General features: G+C 44.4%; 1 protein-coding gene across 1 annotated transcript in view; it reads left to right on the top strand.

Annotated features, from left to right (window-relative positions):
* MED13 (mediator complex subunit 13) overlaps window positions 1–22,136 on the top strand; it is a 1,760,496-nt gene that overhangs the window by 1,563,268 nt on the left and 175,092 nt on the right. The window contains exon 27 of the mRNA XM_069615091.1: window positions 5,756–5,895. Within this exon, the coding sequence (XP_069471192.1) occupies window positions 5,756–5,895 (140 nt within the window). The remainder of the gene's footprint in view (window positions 1–5,755; window positions 5,896–22,136) is intronic.

The following is a 22,136-nucleotide window of genomic DNA, read 5'->3' as shown; positions in this document are numbered from 1 at the left end:
CTTGCTTCACAAACTGGGCTTCTCCCTCAATTTAAAGAAGTCACAGATGATACCATCACAGAGACTCCAGTTCATTGGAGCGGTCCTGGACACTTCCCTGGGAAAAGCATCGCCACCAGAGGTGAGGGCTTATGATATTCTGCAGATGGTCACCAACTTTCAAAATGCCCAACGTCTCCCAGCCTTTGACTTTTTGAGATTGCTAGACCTCATGGCATCCTGCATCTTACTTGTGCCAGAGTCTCGCCTGAGAATGAGATCTCTTCAGTGGGCACTAAGAACTCAGTGGTCGCAATTCTCAGGGAGAATGACAGATCTCCTTCAGGTTCCGGACAAGGTGGCTCGAGACCTTCAGTGGTGGGCCTGTCATGAGAACATTTTGAAAGGAGAACTGTTTTCCATGGCCGGGGATAACAGTAGTCACAGATGCCTCACTCACGGGGTGGGGAGCCCATGCCAACGACTTGACCATCAGCGGTCGTTGGTCTCCATCGGAGTCCAGACTACATATCAACCTGTTAGAGCTGAGAGCAATCAGACTAGCGCTGAAGGCTTTTCTGCCATCTACAGGGGAAAAATGTCCTGATAATGACGGATAACACAGTGGCCATGCACTACCTCAACAAAAGAGGCGTAGGATCACTGCCTCTGTGCAGAGAGGCGATGCAGCTCTGGTTTTGGGCAATCCAAGAAGGAATCACTCTATCGACAGTTCACTTAGCCGGAGAGAGAAACTTGACGGTGGACGCTCTGAGCAGGCAGAGCACAGTCTCCCACGAGTGGGAACTAGCTCAGGAAGTCCTTCAACAGATCTTCACCCTTTGGGGAACCCCTCAAGTGGATCTGTTCGCCACCAGCATCAACAGGAAGTGCGATCAGTTTTGTTCAAGGGAATTTCCCCCGAGAGGAGCTCTAGGGGACGTGTTCGTAGTGGACTGGGAGTTTCCACTTCTGTACGCGTTTCCTCCAGTCCCTGTCATTCCTCAAATGATCAGGAGGTTGAGAAGGTTCCGGAAAGCCATGATCCTAATTGCCCCGGACTGGGCCAGGAGAACCTGGTACCCGGACCTTCTTGACATGTCCATCTGCCCTCCAATTCATCTTCCACTCAAGGAGAATCTTCTATCGCAGAAGGGATGTCAGGTTCTCCATCCAGACATCGGAACCCTCAACCTTCACACTTAGTATCTGAAAGGTTGAGATACAAGAATTGGGACCTCCCAGATGACGTCATGGAGGTGTTGCTTTCGGCCAGAAGGCCAGCAACAAAGACTTGATACCGCTGCCATTGGAACAAATTGTGCAGCTGGTGTAGAGAAAAGAATATCAATCCCTTTTCATGTGGTACACCAACAGTGTTATCTTTTCTACTCTATTTGGCAAATTCGGGCCTTCAGGTTGGCACTATCAAGGGCTATCTCGCAGCGCTATTGATCTTCAAGCGCACTGCAGAGGAACCAATGTATTTCAAGTTACCCTTAGTAATACAATTTCTGAAGGGATTAATCAATGTCTATCCTCCAAGACCATTCCAAGTTCCCTTTTTGGACTTAAATTTAGTCTTAAATTTCCTGATGGGTACTCCTTTTTAACCACCCCACTCTTGTTCGCTAAGATTTCTCACCCTTAAAACTGTCTTATTAGTGGAATTGACATCTGCTAGGAGGGTGAGCGAATTACAAGCTCTATCTTGTAAACCCCCTCATACAATTTTTCATAAAGACAAAGTTGTCCTACAAGTGAAGCCTAATTTCCTCCCAAAGGTGGTTTCTGAATTCCACATCACTCAGAAGATTACCTTACCTTACCTTCATTCTATCCCCCTCCCTATCCGGGGAAAGAGGAAGAAAGGCTACATAGGCTGGACCCAAGACAGGCTTTGAGCTTTTACATCAGCAGACTTGCTAGGATTAGGCAAGCAGACCAACTGTTCGTAGGTTGCTCAGGGCACAAATTGGGATTACAGATAACAAAACAGACCATTTCCAGATGGATTATTTTGGCCTTTCTGGAATGTTACAAACTGGCAGGAAAAGAGCCCCCTCTAAATCTTAGGGCTCATTCAACCAGGGGTATCGCAGCCTCTTCGGCCCTCCAAAGAGGGGTACCGATTCGAGACATATGTGCGGCTGCCACATGGTCGTCTGCACATACCTTTCCAAAATTTTACAACCTGGATTCTTCCTCTAGCTAAGAGACTAGATTTGGCAAAGCTGTGTTGCACTCAGTTCATTCTTGAAGGGAAACATGACAATTTTACTCACCTCCAGTTACACACCACTGCTATGGGAGTCTATCAAGATAAGGAATATGTCAGAGGACACAATCCCTTCGAAGAACAAGTTACTTCTTACCTGGTAACGTTCTTTCGATGGGATGTTCCTCCGACGTATTCCTTATCGCCCCTCCCATCCATCCCCTCAGTAAAACTTCCCTTGTGGTTACAGCTTACGCTCCTTCAGGGTCAATAGCCAATTCATGTAAAGCAACTGTTAAACGTCAAAACGGAACTGAGCAACGGACGCTGCACGAGTCTATACGCATGATGACATCGCCGCTGATACGGAGGCTGTCGAGGGACATCGGCTCGAGGGACGTCGACGCGCAGCGCCCTCTACTGAAGAAAAAATTCCGAGGCCAGCAAGCTGGAGATGATCTATCAAGATAAGGAATACGTCGGAGGAACATCCCATCGAAAGAACGTTGCCAGGTAAGAAGTAACTTGTTCTTCACATCTACTTTCCATTCGAATGACAAAACAGTTTCTAAGTAAGAACATATGTTAACCATACTTTTAAGAATAGTGCATCACACATCCAAAGTAAGTAAGAACTTTTTGTAACTGATCACTCTTACAGGTAGTTACCAACCAACTCTTTACAAGTAATTAACTTTAAAACACTTCTTTTCTAGGCATAAGTCCCAATCCCTTAAAAGTCCTTACCTTATTCTTGGAGCATGAGTGTTCAGTGGCAGAGGGGGGGGGGGGGTCACTAGGATATAGTGACCAACAATCAGTGTCAGGATAGGTTCTTAAGTAGCAAAAGTCAGAGTTCCTTAGGAAGATGGGCAAACAGGTGAGTCCTTTACTTCTGAGTTAGAAGAGGGTCCAGGGGCTTCGTAGAAGACACCCTTGCAGGATTTTAGCAATGGGACTGGGTGCACTGGATGACAGGCCTCCCCATCACAGAAAACAACCCACAGCTACACAGAAATCCTAAGAGGCTTAAGGGTAAGTACATACTCAAGCCAACACAGTACCTCAGCATTGAAGACGATTTTGCAGCAGGAGGACTTCAGGATCTGCAGCCAAATACCCGGTCAGTGGGTTCCTATTGTGGTGACGGAAAACAAGAGCTCAGAAGGAACTTTGCAGCAGGGATCGATGAAGAAGGCTCTAGGCAAGTTTTCCCTCGCGGCTGAATGCGGTTCTGCGGATTTGCCGCCTTTTTCAAGGAGCACAGAATTGCAGTTGAATTCTCGTTGTTACAAAGGTCCAGTACTCTTTTGAGGGGACTTTTCGGACTCTTATTTGTGTCTCTGGAGATCCACCAGGATGCCCACGAAGTTTCAGCGAGATTCTGAATTTGGAAGACTGTGAACCACACGATGGCTCGAGGTCCCAGGGTATTGGGGTATTGCAGCAACGCAAGGTCGCAACAACGCATGGGATGGCTCAAAGTGCAGGTCTTCTTGAGTCTAGTGGGTCTCACCAGGCTCTGGATTGTCTTTTTCGCAGTCCCCAGGTCGATTGGAAGGAAGGGCTACAGCAGGGTCTCCAGTCTCTGGAAATAGTCCCTGCCGCTTTTCCTTCATCCTCTTCGGTTTCAGTTCCAGTGGTCGACTACTCTTCAGCTTCCAGGTTCGTAGTATTTATCAAGAATTACAACACAATTTCTGCATGCCCCCGCCCCCCACTGGGATTTGTCCCCATTCAGGCAAGGAGGAAGACAAGGGACTGTAGAGTTTTGGACTCCTCCCTCGCTTCCTGCCCTCAGACTGGAGCCTGGGCGGGGAGTCCAGGGGACTCCTACTGAAGATAAAAATCTCACAAAGGAATTTCCCTCCCTGGATGTCGGGGTAAGGAACAAGAAAGGACAAGAAACACTAAAAAGGCAAAAAAAGACGACCAGGCCTGTTGGGTAAAATGAGCATTCTTTGTGCCTGTACTGCAGCTGTGAACACAGCCCGCGGGAAAGGTGCACCAAATTAATACAAGGTATCCCTACCACCAGCCATTGAAGGTAAGCTTGTCTCTAACAGAATTGTTAGTTTTAGTGTGAAAGGGGTTACATTGCATCTCCCCAGCACTCCACATAAGGTGGGTTGTGCTGGCTTCACAGAATAAAATGTAAACTGGATCCAAAGATCCTTTCTACCCTTGGGAACTGTAGTACTCAAGTTTAGCTAAATAAAGTTAAAGGGGGAGCCCCTAGGGTAGCCCAGCAACAACAGGCACTTATTGCCAAGAAGTTGTTAAAGAGGATAACTTTAAAAAGGCACTAGGGAGAGTGAAAAAATTACTCCTAAAAAGAGTAAAAGATTCTTCGAGTGTGGTAAAAGGTTCCCACTCACTGAGGTATTAAAGAAAAATATCCCACTCTTAAAGCAAAACGTTATAGGGTTGACCCAGGTCAGGAAGATTTACCAGTTCTGTGAAAATCTTAGCTAACATGTGGAGTCAAAGAGAACCCCGAGGTTCTTAGCCTTGCAGCTGGGGGTAGGAGTAGGGCCAAGGGAGGCCGGCCAGAGAGTGACCGGACAGGAGGGTGAAGGTGTGCCAATGAGGCAGGGTCTGTCTTGCTGGTGTTCAGGCAGAGATTGTTGGCGGCACACCAATCCTGAATGGCAGAAAGGCAATCTGAGATGAGGTGGCGGAGGGGAGCCTGAAAATGAGTTGTCTTATCCGCATAGCACTGAAAATTGGAGCAGAAAAATAGCAATGCGGTGGGCGAGAGTTGCCAGGTATTGTTGAAAAGCCAGGGTGAGAGGTTAGACCCCTGGGGAACACCGCAGGTAGATGGATGAAATGGACTAGGAGTACGTTAGTCAGTACGGCAAGTTACTTTCTTTTTAATGGATTGAGAGGGAATACCATTTTAGGGGAGGTGCCTCAGGAACTGCGTAAATCTTTAGACAAGCCCTACTAATCCACTCAGTCTTGAAAACATTTTTCATAGACACCCTTGCTGCACACCAAATCTGGACAGAAATTATCCCTTGCCTTCTTTTCTTCCAAATTGCTCACCCACTCCCTCTTTCAGTAAGAATTCAATTACCCCATGTACTGCCCTAGGGTCGGTATGGTTCATCTGCCATTGGTAGATATCAACATTGTATGAGAAACACCCAGTCAACCGAAGATGTGGAAGCTCTATGCAGACTAATCTGAATTTGCACTTACAAGACACTTCAGAGGCGAACTGTTAAAATAAATGCCAATTTACAGCTCAAAGCAATGAGTGCACCATAGGTACAATGTTGGAGTACACCTTTATTTTCCAGTGAGTTTTTGGTACTGCTGACGTCAGTACTTACCTGTAGATATGGCAGGTACTTCTAGATTCTGATGCACTGTCAAAAATTGTAAATTGTGGAAAATATTTTAACCTAAGTAAAAATAGTGTAGCAAAATGCAGCAGCTTGTTAAAAACAAATTCTGAATTGGTGTCATGTGTTAGTAAAAGCGCAAATGTGTGTGAACTTTCAGAGGAAATGATAGTCTGCTTACAAATGTTTCTCATTTATTCCAAAGATGGGATGGGTATCTTTGACTTGCTGGTCACTGGCGATGACATTGATGCAGATCTTATTAGCATCCTCCCTGCTTCCCCTACTGGGTCGCCTGGACATTCACCAGGATCTCATTACCCACATGGAGGTGAAACTGGCAAGGTAGGTTTGTAGCAAATGTTCCTGGTTTGTAAATGGTGACATATGAATAACCTTAATTTTGAGAATGGAAACTGTTTCAGAATGCCAGTAATCCACCTTAATTATTACAATGCTTAAGCTATGAGAAAAAAACTGGAAGAAAAGTGCAAAACCTGAAGCAGATCTGTGCCTTTTTAGTCTTTCTGAAAGGTGTACTCTTTTTCGTAGTTCCCATGTCTTGATTGTCAAGAGGGTATTTATCATGTATCCCTCAATTCAATTTCATGCTGGCTACTTTCAAAATACAAACATGTCGATTTAAATTTTATTTCGCAGTAATTGTTGCTCACACTTATCCACAACTAAATAGGGACCTGTCTGCAGCTCATGCAGTTGAAGAAAACTTCTCCAAAGGATGTGACTTTTAAATGTTTACCATTGCTCAACATGCTATGCATGGTCTGAGCTTGCTTCCTACTAGACTGTAACCAATCCTTCACACCCAGTTCCTGACTTTACAGCAATCCGAAGAATGCAGGAATCAGTTTTTTCCACCTTTTGAAGGCTAGGTTTGCTAAATAAGAATGTCTGTGAAATGCAACACCTTAAATCAATGCTGTGATTACGGTAAACTGTTCTTTCTGACCTGCTGCATACAGAGGCTGTGGCTCTAGTCTTAAGTCGGATGCAAAGAGGCAGAAAACCTTATAATCTCCAACATTGGTGACCTGGACCCAGAACGTCTCAATTTGTAGCTGCCACATTAAACTACCAGTCCACTGTGGTATGGTTCTTTGCAACAAGGAAATGCAATGTTTAGGACTGTTGTGGCTCCCTCTTTGGCTCTTAAACTTTGATTTGGAGTTTCTCTAGGTTCGGGACGTGATCTTACTCCTGCGTCCTGCCCCCCTGTACTTCAAACTTGATGGGCGTCCCTCGTTAGGGACGGCAACAGAACTTATTTACACTTAAAAGAAAACATCTCCTTTTTAAATTTAAAGTTGCCCAGAGGCATGGCGTGGTGCCTCTCCTCAGTTTGCCACACCCTCCAGCGCCTCTCCTCAGTCCTCTTAGCCACGTCAACTGGAGTGGACTTCGTCACTGCGCTTGTTTGAGGCCTTCTCCCTCATAATCCCACACGCTTCCAGTTCCCCAGGAGGTTTCTACTTCTTGTCCGCGGTTTTTGGTAATCTTATTTTTATTTGTAATTTCACCTGCTTCCGGTACCTCATCTCCTGGGTGCATGTCCGCCCAGGCGAGTTCAGTCAGTGCTTTTTGTGTGACAGGTCTTTCCTGGCATCGGATCCTGACACACTCTGTCTCCAGTGCCTCAGAGAGATTCACTGTTGGGTAAGATTTTCATAGAAATGGTAAATCTTCCTGACCTGGGTCAACCCCGAACTTTTTTTTCTTTCTTTACTAGTGGGATATTTGTCCTTAATACCTCTGTGCGTGGGAACTCTTTTTATGGGTGCCATCAGTGCCTGTTGTTGCTGGGTTGCCCTAGAGCTGTCCTTTTAACTTTCTTTTACTAACCTTGAGAGAACTACAGTTCCCAAGGGTAGAAAGGATCTTTGGATCCCTTTTACATTTTATTTTGTGATACCAGCCCCCCCCCCCTTATGTGGAGTGCTGGGGAGATGCAAGGTATCCCCTTTCACACTAAAACTGTAACAATTCATTCTGTTACAGGGTCAAGCTTACCTTCAATGGCTGGTGGTAGTGATACCTTGTATTAATATGGTGCACCTTTACTGCAGGCTGTGTTCACAGCTGCAGTACAGGCACCTATGGGTGCTTGTTTTATCAAAATGGCCCGGTCCTCTTTTTTCGCCATTTTACTGTTTCTTGTCCTTTCTTGTTCTTTCCCCTGACATCCAGGGCGGGAAATTCCTTTGTGTGATTTTTATCTTGGGCAGGAGTCCGCTCGAATCCCCACGGTCTAGTCTGTCGGTCTGTGAGGGCAGGAAGCGAGAGAGGAGTCTAAAACTTCAGCCATTTGTCTTCCTCTTTGCCTGAATGGGGGCAAATCCCAAGGGGGGGGGGAGGGGGCTGGCTGTCCTGATTGGATAACCAGACCGACCCTTCTTGTAAAATGCAGTGTTAGAATGCAGAAGTTGTGCTGTAGTTCCTGTTAAATACTGCAAACCTTTCGAAGCTGAAGACAAGTAGATCACTGGAACCGAAACCGAAGAGGATGATGAAGGAAAAGCCGATGAAACGATTTATAGCAACCAGAGAGCCTGCCGAGTAACCGGAACCTGCTGTAGCCTTTCCTTCCAATCGACCTCGGGACTCTGAAAACGACAGCCCTGACCTAGAGCCTGGTGAGACCCACTAGACTCAAGAAGACCTAAATTTTGAGCCATCCCAAGCTGTAGACGCTATTGCTCCTCTTGCACAAAGAAAGCCAAGAAAGTTAAACATTCCAATGCCTGGTTCTCCGAGGAGCTGCTGGAACTATGCTCTTAAAAAAAAGGCTTGCACTCTCAGCCTCAAATTAACCGAACTGACGCCACCAGGAGGGCCTTTTAGGATATCTCTAAAGACTAAAATGCAAATCTAATCCAGGCTAAGGCCACCACATTCAATTCTAGGATGGACCATGCTAAATGCGGGTCGAAAGAAATCTTCATCTTTAGAAAGTTGGAAAAACCGCCCTCTCCACCCCCTACCCTACTGAAGGACGAAAAGGGGTGCAATAGCTTTCAGTCTGCCATGCTAAATAAGCTTAATACCCTGCAAACTAAAATCCTAGTCCATCAAAAGGTGCTGACACCTTATAGCCAACCTGCACAGCAACTCGCCTACGGCCACCAAGTCGAATCCCTCCACGCCTTTCGCCATTGTCCTGCTCAAATCAATTAAACCATCCAACTGCAAGGGCGATGCCTGTCCGGCCCAAATTATTAAAGATTCTGCACCCACAGCATTCATCAATGCATCCTTCCAGTCTGGCCATGTCCCAACTGGACTTAAGGAAGCCTGGGTATAGCCGCTCCTTAAAAAAAACACCCCTTGGCCCAACGGTTCCGGGGAACTACAGGCCCATTACCACTGTCCAATTTATACTAAAAATAAATTGGACAAAGCAGCCAGCCTGCAAGTCCAAAAATTCCTTGAAGACAACTGTCTCCTCTGCCTTCGCCAGTCTGGTTTCCACCCGCGACTCGGCACTGAAACGGCTCTTAGACCTTAAAAACAAAATGGACGACCTCAGACGCAGGCAAACCAGCGCTCCTTCTGCGCCTCGATTTTATCCACAGCATTCGACCTGGTGGATCACAACACACTTTGCCACCATCTTTCTACTGCGAGTAACTTCTCCCCTTAAGCATGTGCCTGGATCACTTCCTTTCTATAAGAGAGGGCCATGAAAGTCTTTTCCGACTCAGCATATTCCACGCCAAGCCACATCAAATGCAGAGTCCCGCAGGGCTCCTGCATTGCGCCCACTCTCTAACGTGTTCACGAGGCCCTTGTTCCGCGTTCTTGACGCCCTGGGTATCTCATATACCAATTACGCGGATAACACACAGGTGCGTATCCCACTTACAGGTGATTACTATGCCGACATGAACACCCTCACCACTATTTATTCCACGATCCAATCATGGATGGCAGATAAGTTATTCCTTAACAGCGGAAAAAAATGAACTTCTGTTAATCGGATCACCCACCACCTTGGGCAGTTTGGACAAGCAATACATGTCCTTCACCATCGATAATATACCTATCATGTATCCCAAAATGTCAAGACCCTAGGTTTCTACCTTGACCCTAATCTGACTGGATAGGCAGGTCAATGCTATTGCCTCCTCATCGGCCTATTACTCCAAAGTACTCAATGCAGCTAGACCCTTCATATCTCGACAGAACTAGCTCACCATTGCTAGGGCAATAATTGGTTCAAGATCAGACTACTGCAATGCCCTCCTTGTAGGGACCTCATGTATAAACCTGGCTAAACTCCAGCTCGTTCAGAACAACGCCCTTAGGGCCGCCACAGGAATCTCAAGGAAAGACCACATCTCTGAAGTGAGAAGGCAGGCTGACTGGCTCCCCGTCAAAGAGAGAATGGTCTTTAAAACCTTAGCCCTCATGCATAAATGCCTCCATGATATTGCACCCCCTATTTGGTCCAAAGAATTGCCAAGCACACCTCTTCTAGGCCTATGAGAAAGGTCTACACTAACATTATCACCACTCCCAAGACATGACGAGTCCGTGCTGGGGGCACTAGCTTCCCCACTAAGGCCGCCTCACACTGGAATGCTCTTCCCACCCTCCTTCGGATGATTGACTCATTCAACCTTCCGCAAAGCTATCAAAACAAAGCTTTTTGTTTGACTGTGTAAGACGTACATCTCGCCATATTGTGGCTGGATGCTAGCATTGTCTGAGAATGCTCTCACATTTTTGTAATGTATGCCAACCATGAAACTCTTCTCTTCACTTCTGTTTCTTGCCAATGTATCTGCAATCAAGAGACCACCTCTGTCATATGTAACCTTTGAATCAAGCTAACGTACAACTTCCTGTAACGGCGCCTTGTTGCCTCTGGGCTGCTAGTGCACTATACAAATAAATAAATCCCACGCGTTGCTGCGACCTTGCGTTGCTGTGGCCTAGAGCCTTCTTCGTCGATCCCTGCTGCAAAGTTCCTTCTAAGGTTTATTTTTCAGTCACCACAACAAGGAATCCACTGACAGTGTATTTGGCTGCAGACCCTGAAGTCCTCCTGCTGCAAAATCTTCTTCAATGCTTAGGTACTGTTGGCTTGGGTATGTGCTTACCTTAAGTCTCTTAGCATTTCTGTGTAGCTGTGTGGTGTTTTCTATGATGGAAGACTTCTCATCCATTGCACCCACCCCCTTGCTAGAATCCTGCTAGGGTGTCTTCTGTGAAGCCCCTGGACCCTCCTCTAACTCTGAAGTAAAGTACTCACCTGTTGGCCCAGTCTTCCTAAGGATCTCTGACTTTTGCTACTTAAGAACCTATCCTGACACTGCCTGTTGTACACTAGATTCTAGTGACCCCTCTTCTACCACTGAGAACACTCATGCTCCATGAATAAGGGAAAGACTTTTAAGGGATTGGGCCTTTTGCCAAGAAAGTAGACGTGAAGGCATATTACTCACCTGTGATTAGGTTGTGCCTCTTCCCAAAAGTAATGTTGGTTTCAAACAGATTATTCCTGCAGGGTAGATGTACGAGTGTCTTCCAACTGTTAGTATCACCAGATTAGTCCTGTTAGGATAATTGTTTTAGTGTTCCCCAACTGGGTCTTGCTTCCCCTGACTTGTTAGCCTGTCCAGAATAAGTATTCATTAGGTTGTTGCCTACCTAGAATAACTGAGCCATTCAGTAAAGTGTAACATTGGGAGGTTACTGTCCCTGTGCTATCTAACTCAGTCTGTGGTTCTAACTGTCCCTTATAATTCCTACATCAGTCACTTGTATAGTTGGGTAAGATCTAAGCTGGACTCCTTGTGAGATTAAAAAAGTATGTGGGTTTTACTTCTCTTGAGTTAGCTGTTTGCCATCCAAAAATAAGTTACCAGAGTTACTGCTTATCTCAATCTGCGTTTCACTGATCTGAAAAGCATCTGTAATTGAATATTACATCCATAGGTTTTACTCGCCTGGTATAACAGTGTCATCACAAAACTAGTTATAGATTTTTACTGTACCTGGAACAAGTGTTGCACTATTCGCAAAAAGTATATTGTCCAGTTAACTAATAATGTGATTTGTACAGAGTCACTGTACAACTGGTAGGGTCTACTGCCCTTGCATTACTGAATATAATTGTGAAAGTAACCATTGTTTTTTTACTCCCCAAGAATAGGTGTGACCTATATTGAATGTGTATGAAAAGGTTTTGACTTCGCTAGAACTCCAGCACAAGAGAATTATTCAAAATTCTCAAAGAATTAGAATCCCCCTCACCTGCCCCTAACGTGTGTACCAAAGACAACACCTGGTGCAACAATATACAAAATGCTCTTAACAAAATAATCACTCTGCAATCCAAAATCAACGGCAAGCAAAACTCCCTCCACACTCCCCTATTTAGCAATACCTTGCCACCTAAAATAACCACTCTTGAATCTCCTGTGCCGTTCAGCTTCACACCGCTCACTGCCCTTGAGGTTGAAAAAAATCATCTGCAACCTGAAACCCTCTAATTGCCAAGGGGACGCCTGTCCAGCTTCAATCATTAAGGAATCAGCCCATGATCTCGCTCCTTTCATTACTACTTTTATCAACTCCTCATTTCAATTGGGAGAGGTCCCCAACAACTTGAAGGATGCGTGGGTCATCCCTCTTCTAAAAAAAATAACTTTAGATCCCGAGGTCCCAACCAATTACAGGCCCATCACGACGGTCCCATTTCTGCTACAAATCTTAGATAGAGCAGCAGATCTTCAGATACAGAATTACTTGGAAACTTACAATCTTCTAGGCACTAGACAATCCGTCTTTAGACCCAAGCACGGTACGGAGACTGCCCTACTAGATCTCAAAACCCAAATTGAGGACCTTAAAGACAAAGGTAAACTAGCCCTGCTACTATTACTAGACTTATCTGCTGCCTTCGACTTGGTCAACCACCAAATCCTTTGTCATCATTTGAAAACTGCAGCCCACTTCTCTGACAATGCCACTAACTGGATTAAATCATTCCTGGATAAGACGCATGAGGGTTTTCTCCCCAACCTCCTCTGCCGACCCTGCGCCAGTCCCTTGCGGGGTCCCCCAAGGATCTTGCGTATCCCCCACCCTCTACAATGTTATCACTAAACCCCTGTTTGATGTGCTTGACTATCTGGGTGTCACCTACACTAACTATGCCGATGACACCCATAAACTCATCCCCATCACGAGCGATTACACGGTAGACTTGAAATCCTTAAATGACATTTACCATGTCATACAAACCTGGATGGCACAACATGAGCTCTGTCTTAATGACGATAAAACAGCTCCGCATCCTAGGTACACAGCAAAGACTTAACAAGTTGAACCCCATGTTCAGCTCCTTTAATATCGATGGTAATTCCATAAAAGTCTCCAAAGATACCAAAACTCTCGGAATCTACCTAGACTCCACTCTATCCCTCCACAGACAAACTAATGCAGTTGCTGCCGCCTCTGCTTACACCTGCAAACTGATCATTGCTTGTTGCCCTTTTCTCTCCACTCATAACTGCACAATCCTTGCTAGGACTTTGGTCATGTCCAAGCTGGACTATTGTAATGCACTACACCAAGACACCAATCAACGCAACCTAGACAAACTCCAGATTTTACAAAATAACGCCATCAGAGCAATATCCCTAGATCAGCCCACATCTCGGAAACTAGGAAGAACCTTCACTGGCTGTCAGTCCCCCAAAGGATCTCACTAAAATCGCTTTCCCTGACCTACAAATGCATGAATAACCAGGCCCCCATCTATCTCTCCTCACGATTCACGCAGTACACCCCATCTCTAAAGTCTACCCTTAGCCAGAGCCTACTGATCCCCAGATACAAGCTCCAAACAGCCGGCGGGTCCAGTTTTCCAGTCCTGGCAGCCAAACTGCGGAACTCTGTCCCTCTTACTATCAGAAACCTGCCTTCCCTGAATTCATTCAAACACAAAGCCAAACTCTGGCTAGTCACTTCAGACGACCAACTTTCACTCTGAATAATTGATGACCCATGTATTGCTGTCTATACTTCTAACATGTCCTGATTACTCTGTTCAATTCAAATGTTTACTTGTAATGTTATATTGTTATGTAACCACTGCCTCTAAGATATACGCCTGGTAGCCTCCGGGCCTGGTTTTGCGCTATACAAATAAATACAAATGCTGTTGGGTATTCCAAATAAGGCTTATACTTTGGTCTGTGTACCTTAAAGTATAGTGTTGTGTTTTTATAATTGTAATGTGTTGGTAGTTATTTACCCATAGATTTATGTGGGCCTACCTGTATTTAAATAAATCATTTATTTTTACATACATTTATTTGGTATATTGGTATTACAATTTCATCTGTACTGATTCTACAGCCCTCTCTCCCTCCTAAGATAAGCCTGGCTGCTCTGTCTACCCTACCTTGAACTCAGGTGGTACAGACTTATACTAATAGTGGAGTCTTGTACTGCCTCAGTTGAAGGGTTTTACTAAGCCCTTAGTTGGAATTCAGAAAAACTGTCCTAACATTCACCATTATGAAGGGTGATCCGATTGTGACACGCTTACCCCGCGAGCACTTAAAAATCGGTTGCCCAGGTGGAGAGGGGCCTTTTCTTTTTTCCAGGTCACAGCTGCAGCAGGTAAAGAATTTTGTTCATCGAAAGATGAGCCCCAAGGTAAGTGCCTTGTTCACCAACGCTCCCTGCAATGGGTATTTGTTAGAAAGAATTTCAGTTTCTGTATTCCCCCCTTTAACCTGAGACCCTGAGCACCTTTGCTGGACTCTAAACTTTTTTGAATTTTAATCTCCTGGGTGAGTGGACATTTTTACCACTTGCACATTCTTTTTCCTCTTACTGGGATTTTTATTTCTTCAGTTTTATGGAGTCTGGTAAACTCCATATGTTTACTACAGGCATCTGCATTTTGTTTGGAAACCCAGCACCGTCTGCGCAGTGTCACTGAGGAGTCCGTTGGACTGCTCTTAGTTTAAATACATTTTGTTGTTAGAACTACAGGTCTGAAGAATAGTAAGGTAACTTTTATCTTACTTATCTTTTCTTTGCACACACCACATTATGTGGGGTGCTGGGGGGGCTACATTGTAAGGCCCCCACACCCCCCTCCCCAAGACCCCCACCACCCCATGTGACTTTTTGTTACACTGACCAACTTAAAAGGCTGGTGGCAGTGGTTTCTTTTTTCTACCTTTTAGTGCAGGTTACTAGGAGGCTGATTTCTCAGCTGCAATACGACACCCATGGGGGACTATTTTCTCAAAATGGCCCCTGTCTTCCTTTGATGCCATTTTTCATTTGTCAGTTTCTTCTGGGCTTTTCTACTATCATTTAGAGTAGATTTGAGTCCTTTGTGAGTTTTGCATTTGGCGGGCTTCAGTCCTGAAACCTGCTCAGGCACCAGTGTGTCTAGGAAGTCAGGAAGTGAGGGAGGAGCCTGAAACTTCACTGTCCTTTTGTCTATAGGTGTGCCTGGCTAACACCAGCTCTAACAGGGCGGCTGGCTATCCTGCAGGTAAGCAAGCCCCAGGTGATTGACAGCTCCATGGGAGTGAATGAATGGGTTCCAGCATATAAGACGAGGAGTTTTGGACTACAGGCAGAATCGACCACTTGAACAAGGAATCTGAAGCAAAAGACGAGCAGAGACAGCAGCACCTTCGAGGACTGCGGAAGCACCAGTGAAGCCCTGCAGCTGTGCTGCCCCCGTTTTCAAGTCAACAGGGAAGACCCGCCAAGGATGACTTCCTCCCTTACGCTGGTGGCACCAATACCCGGGGTACCTGTACCATTATCGAGGCCATGGTCTACCGAAGGTCGAATCCGGCTGAAACGTTTCAGGCATCCGTGTGTACCTGCCAGAGGCGGGAATTTCTTCACCAAAAAACCCCGGACCAGAGTTCAGGACCAAGTAATTGGGAGACAATCCAACTTATGATATTCATTACTTCTTGGCGCTGAGAAAAAGGTGCCAAAACCACAAAGGGCCACTAAAGTGAGCTCAATCCATTGCTGCTGACCCCTTCCCCCGTCTTTCTGCCGCAGAACCCCACCAGAAGTCCTCCCTTTCGTCACCATGACCAAGGAGCAGGAACCAGGGTCTGCAACGTTGCACCTAGAAGGAAGCCAGCTAAAATGTCTTCTTCATTTTCTACGTACTTTGGGGCTTGGAATGTTAGTACTGTGTGGTGTTTTCGGTACTTCCTGGATTAGGAAGTGCTGTTTTCTTCAATTGAGAGTTGACCTCAACTCCTCGGTGCCGGCCTATCAGCCTGTGCTATCAGGAAGGTTCCCCTTAAGCTCCTGTGTTTTTTCTTCATGAACCACTGACTGGTTAATGTTTCCTTTGAAGATCTTCATCTGAACTGTCCATTTGACTTTGGCTGTACCACTTTCCCAAAGGTCCATCTTCTTGATACTACTGGCATTGTCAATGCTGGTTCCTCCATAGCTTATTGTGAACACTTTCATTGTTGGAAATAGGTTGCCTACATCCCTCTGGGACAGTGTACTTGTTATTAACAGTTGCTAGCTCTGTTCTGTCTAAGCTTAAACTTTCCCTCCAATCTCAGTTTTTCAAAGGTAATACGCATACATGCTTTTACTGACCTTAACTGAAGTCACTCTGTGTGCTGGATATGTAAAGCATAAAAAAGTTACTCAACTGCATTATTGTTACTTTTATAACTTGATTCCATTTCTAATTGAATGTTATTGTTGCTGCATTTTAAATTTGCTTATGTGCCTTGTTTATATATAAATAAAAATATTATAATCTAACTTCAAGTGAGTTGGTGTTTTCTTGGGTATATCTATGTACTGATTTCTTTGTACTGCTCTACAGCTCACATTACTCCCATCTAAGATGAGCCTGGCTGCTCAACCACTCTACCGACTTGTGCAGTACAGGTCTATATGAAGATTTGGGTCCCCAATACCAAGAGATAAATCTTATGAAATCCCACACCAGTTGGACTTAAAGGAATGGTTCGGTCAACATTTTTTATTGTCCCTACGGGTCGGCCATGTGTTTTTAAGCCTAAGTCGCTCGATTTTAGAAAAATTTCCTATGGACCTTACCCGAGTTTTCATCCATTAAACGCACGCGAAAACAGGCATCAGGGCGCTGCCACTTTGTGATAATCCTATCACTTGCTGCATCGCCCTGGCTGACCTGCTTTTGCGGCACTAAATCATATCCCCCGCCCCTGAGCCTGACGACATCAAAACATTCATATTCCCCGCCTCTCTCCGTGACGTTACTGTGCTGCGTAGGCAAACGCGCCCAGTCGTCTTCTACGCGTCTTCACACAGAATCCGGAAACCAACATAGATCAACTCGCAACACAGCGTGCCACAATTCGGAATATAAAACTGTACTTTCAAATCAAACAGCAACGCGGTACATTTGGTAAAGTACATTTATGTAACATTAAATGTTTATAGAATATTCAGCAATTGGCATATTAAATCGGAATGTCATTTTTTTCTTTTCTCTCTATCCGCAAATCCTGTTCCGTTTTATCGTGAGTCATGCGCTGTTACTTTATGGTACACATGGTGTTGGTTTTCATTAAAAGAAGCACTTTGGTCGCAAGGTGAACCGCAAGGCTGTTCCATCAACTAGGCACTAGGCCAGCATAAAGGTTGATATGTTGCTTCTAGCCGCTAGTACCGCGTAAGGGCATATGGGCCATTGCCGATCGTCCCATAAGATCGTCAAAGTGGTGCAGTTGTTTACGATAAGCTGCAGCTGGCGGTTGAAGAAACCATCTGCCAGGGTCTGAAACTGGTAGCAGTAGGGTATGATATACCTGTTTTGAAAACATAAAAATTATAATTAGTCTCGCCAGCCGATCTTTATTAATATTATTCATTTTATTTATTACGGCCGATCTGAAACTATTTGCTTTCAAGGATAGTGCAATGGAGTATGTTCGGCTCTAAAATCAATGTGAAAACTAACAAAATAAATCGAGGTTAACACACAATGAGAAACAACTGTTTGTCTACACGTGTGTGGAATGTGGACCTGCATGTCCATGTGCCCGGTACAAAGACGATCCCACAAACGTTTTACTTGCTCTTCATTCATCCATTTATTAGACGCTTTTATACCGGAATGAAGAATTAAAGAGTTACTTACATTATATTTGCAATGTCCATTGTATGTCTGTGTAATGCAGTCCGTAAATCCCACTGTGCTCTTGACAACAATTTTTCGTATACTGAACTAAAATGAAACTCGGTCTAGTTTCAGAATTTTCTGCCTTATCGTCTTTTACGTTATTGCACCCCCTCCTTCAAATGAAGTTCTTTCAGCATGGTCCCTGTCTCTCAAGGTCAAAAAACAATAGAACCTTATACTGGCAGTGTGAGTTGTGGGCCTCTTCAGGCCGCCAGCTGAAAATCAAAGCCGCTGAGCTTCACCCTAAACGAGCATACATTCTTACTTTGCAACATCCCGTAGTAAAGCCATCTGTGAGAACTTGAATTTTCGAATCCACCTATGTACTAAGCCTCAATGTGCAAATGTGAACTGGCTTCTCTCCCATCTGCAACAGCTCGCTTGGCATGTTCTGAGGCCCCCAATTTTGTCCTCGTTGCCTGCGAGCTTTGCAGCCCTAGAGAATCAGAACTATGGAGACATTGACTTTTTGGGGGAAGGTCAGGGAAAGTATAACGTACCCGAGGAGTTGAGTTGAAAGTGAGATTTATTGTTTGTTTTATTATTTGCAATATGCAAGCCTTGCGAAACTTCGTTACAGCAATAAAAATAAATACATACACATATTGACAAGGTCAGCGATATGAGGTGAATAGAGAGAAGTCAAACATGACACCCAGGTTGTTCGCCACCCTGGATGGTGAAGGGAGGGGTTAGGGTTAGCTCTGCACAGAAACGTTCAAAATTCCATATCTGTGCTTCTCGAGTACAGCAACAATAAGGTTTTTACAAAGTCAAACTCCATTTCCTCATAGACTGGTTTGATGACCCATTGCTTACTACTTTTAGAAAACACCTTAGTGTAGCGAGGCATCCTTACATTACCCGTAGTCCTAGATTGTTCACGGCAGAGATTCTCGTTATGGGCCAAGTCCGCAAGTAGAGTCCTATGTTTCATGCCCTGTATGCTGAAATGCAAGCGCTTTGGCTTGTACTTTGGGCACATATTGTGGACACCTCCAAACCTCCTGTGTGACAGAATTCTGTCAGTCCCCTCAAATCTCTTGATAGAGTTTTATCGAAAACAATCTTCTCAATGGCTTTGTGTGTCGGTGAAGATGGAATCAACCACTTCTTCCTTGCCTCCTCTGGGGACAAAGGGCCATGTTCACATTGGTGGAAATGTAGGTTTTCTGACCAGCGGTGAACGTTGGTACAGTGGTGCATCAGTGACCGCCATTTTTCAAGTAGTATTTCCACTGACCCTTCACAAGTTTTGGAGCTCCACCAAAGATGGTTGCTGATAGATTGGGACCACTGTGAAATACTTTCCAAACCTTTCTTTTTCCCTGCAGCCGAGATTTTCTTATTGATTGATTTAGCAAGATGCCATACATCAAATGGATGTTTAATGTGTGGGAACTGCTCTCTCATTGTCTTGGCAATTGAAACGTGTATGTCCATGGCTATGAGGTCGATGTGCATTCCCCTCGATTGTAGATATTCCACTGATTTTATAAATCTTAGTTTCTCCATGGCCACTGAGGATGTACATTGTGTTACCTGCACGATCACCGAACTCACAATTTTCTTACTATCCATGTCCTGAAAGTGGTAGATGCAGTACTTGGCAGAAAATCCAGGGCTGTCTCACTGTCCATCGCCGGCCAGCCTGAATCGTTTCCCTTAGAATGTACTTGCTAGAGACAATTGTTCAATTTTCCAAGCTTCACTGATGGCCGGAAACAGATAATCATGTAGGTATTTGTAGTACTGCGTTTTAGAAATGAAATGAAGTCCCACAAACTGAAAAAAAGACTCTAACTTTCTAAAACTGGACTCACTAAAAAGTGATGCAGCTGCACATAGTAGATTGCCTGCTGGCAGTTTCCCCAGCATCGGTTGTGCAGACCATGAGAACGCATGATTTAATCTACAGGCGGCATGTATTTTGACGTTACTGCCTTGTTTTTGACGAGGCACATGAATCAATGGCCTCCGACATACTTTCCCTCTGACGTAATGCCCACCTTTCAGCATACTTATAATATCCATCAAACAACTGTTGAATATTATGTATTTGCCCTCTTTCATTAGACTGTCATCCGGTGTTGCACTTGATTCGGACTGCATCGTTGAGGACATTTCACCACAACTGAAAGAAATATTGCCGATATCAGGTTTCTGATGCGTCGGTGAATGCTGCTGCTGGTTCATTCTTTCATTTCGACATCTGTTACTTCAACATTGATGGGAGAACACAACATTGTCGACAGCTTTTTTGGTGGCAATTTTTTGGCGGGTGTGAATTGATCTGCGACTGCTTCCGAGCTATCCTCAATACATTCAGTATCATCTTCTTGTGGTGGTGCAGTCGCACTGTAGCAATGGTCCATTACAACTTTACTGGATTCTCCGGACACATTAATTTCATGTTCTGGCCATTGGATATGAGCATCTCTAGTCTCAACACGCGGCATCTGAATTAATAGTTCCTCCATAGTGTAAATGGTCTGGCAAGCAACATCTCTCATCGTTTCACTGTCTGTGTATGTATAGTTCGTAGACCCACAGGACAGATTGGAAAAGGGATGTTCAGTTTAAACACAAGATAAAGTATAGTACAATTGACTGGAAAAAACATAAAATAGTCCCCAGCACAAAGAAATTCTAAAGTTATTAAATGTTTGTAACTAACCTTATTTTTGTTTCTTTTCTTTTCAACTTTCTTGACTCGACCTTCAGTATCTGCACGCTGTAGCTCCGATTCGTTTCCACATCTCTTCCCTTCCTCTTGCGCTGCAACGACTATATTTTCTTTATCCGCATAGAGAGCATGGAATGAGACTCCATCGACTCCCTGAAACATAGTACTTTCATTACTATGTATCACAATATTGATAACCTAAAACACACGTGAGGACGAACACACAGGTACATCTCAATAGCTCAACACTAATTAAACATTGTGTAGAACAATCAAACGACAAGTAATCAAGCTCTGATGACCTAGTTCCATGGAACTGTCAGTATCCATACCTCTGGCTCTGCATGGGCTGCCATGAATGATTGTATTGGAGAGGAGGCATCAGCAACTCCCTGAAACACAGTACTTGCGTTAGTATGGTTTTCAATATTGTAAACATAACACAAACTTGGGGTCGACGGCACAGGTACATATAAAGAGATAACCACAAATGATGCATTGTCTAAAAGAATCAAGGAATATTTAAATATGATCAGATTTAATCGACTTATTTCTCCGATTTCTTTACATCTACATCATCTAAATGGGATCTTGTGATTGTAGTGGAAGCTCCATCGTCTCCCTGAAACACAGTACTTGCGTTGATAGGGAAGAAAGTATAGCAAATGGAATCACGTTATATGATCACGCTCGATGGAGCTGGCAGTATCCATACCTCGTGCTGCTGAAGAATATCTATGTATGTTGTAAATGTGGTGCGCACCTCCGAAAGCTGTTGCGCCGATTCGTATCCGCATGGTCCTGCTTCCACTTCCCCTGGAATTACTTGAATGTCAGGCTCTGCATCAAGTACGTGGGTTGACGCTTCAACAACTGCCTGAAACATAGTATTTACATTAGTAAGGATTACAATATTGAAAACACAACACACACTTGCGGTCGACTGCACAAGTACATATCAATGGCTAACCACGAATGAAGCATGGTGTAGAACAATCAAACGACAAGTGTTCCAGTCCTGATGATCACGGTCGATGGAGCTGTCAGTATCCATACCTCGTGCTGCTGAAGAACATCTAGGGCTGTTGTCAATGTGGTGGACGCTTCAGCATCTCCCTGAAAGACAGTACTTGCATTAGTATGGATAACACTAATTATAACTGAAAACAAATACCAGGAGACAACAACTAAGGTGTATATCAATTGGAAAGCACTAACCAAACAATTGGTAAAGTAATCACACGATACATAAAAACTATTACTTGACATGCATAAAACAAGTCTGTAGCGGAATAGCCAAGTAAGATTACCTGATACGCGCTAGAAGTGGTTGATAACTGCAAGCACATCACGGATGTAGAATGTTCTTGCTTCAGGTTCAGTGGATAGTCGAGCAGTTGTAAAGGTAAATTGTTTGATAATGAAATCCAAATATTAAAAAATTGCCATGTAAACCGACAGAATACTTGAGAATAATGCTATTGAAAATGCACAATATAGCACAGTTCCCTGTGCCCATAAATAGATTTCCTTTGCGGGTTATAAAATCGAAAAATAATTTATTGATAAACGTCATTATTCAAAAAGCTATACACATATCAATATCGAAAGTATTACAAGGTACACAACACCTAAAATATCAATTAATCCATTCGGCTACCTACACACTACCGCAAGGCC

This window comes from Ambystoma mexicanum, chromosome 9 (assembly GCF_040938575.1).
Source record: "Ambystoma mexicanum isolate Mex_15411 chromosome 9, UKY_AmexF1_1, whole genome shotgun sequence".
In the NCBI taxonomy this organism is placed as follows: domain Eukaryota; kingdom Metazoa; phylum Chordata; class Amphibia; order Caudata; family Ambystomatidae; genus Ambystoma; species Ambystoma mexicanum.
This window is presented reverse-complemented; position numbering and strand designations above follow the sequence as displayed.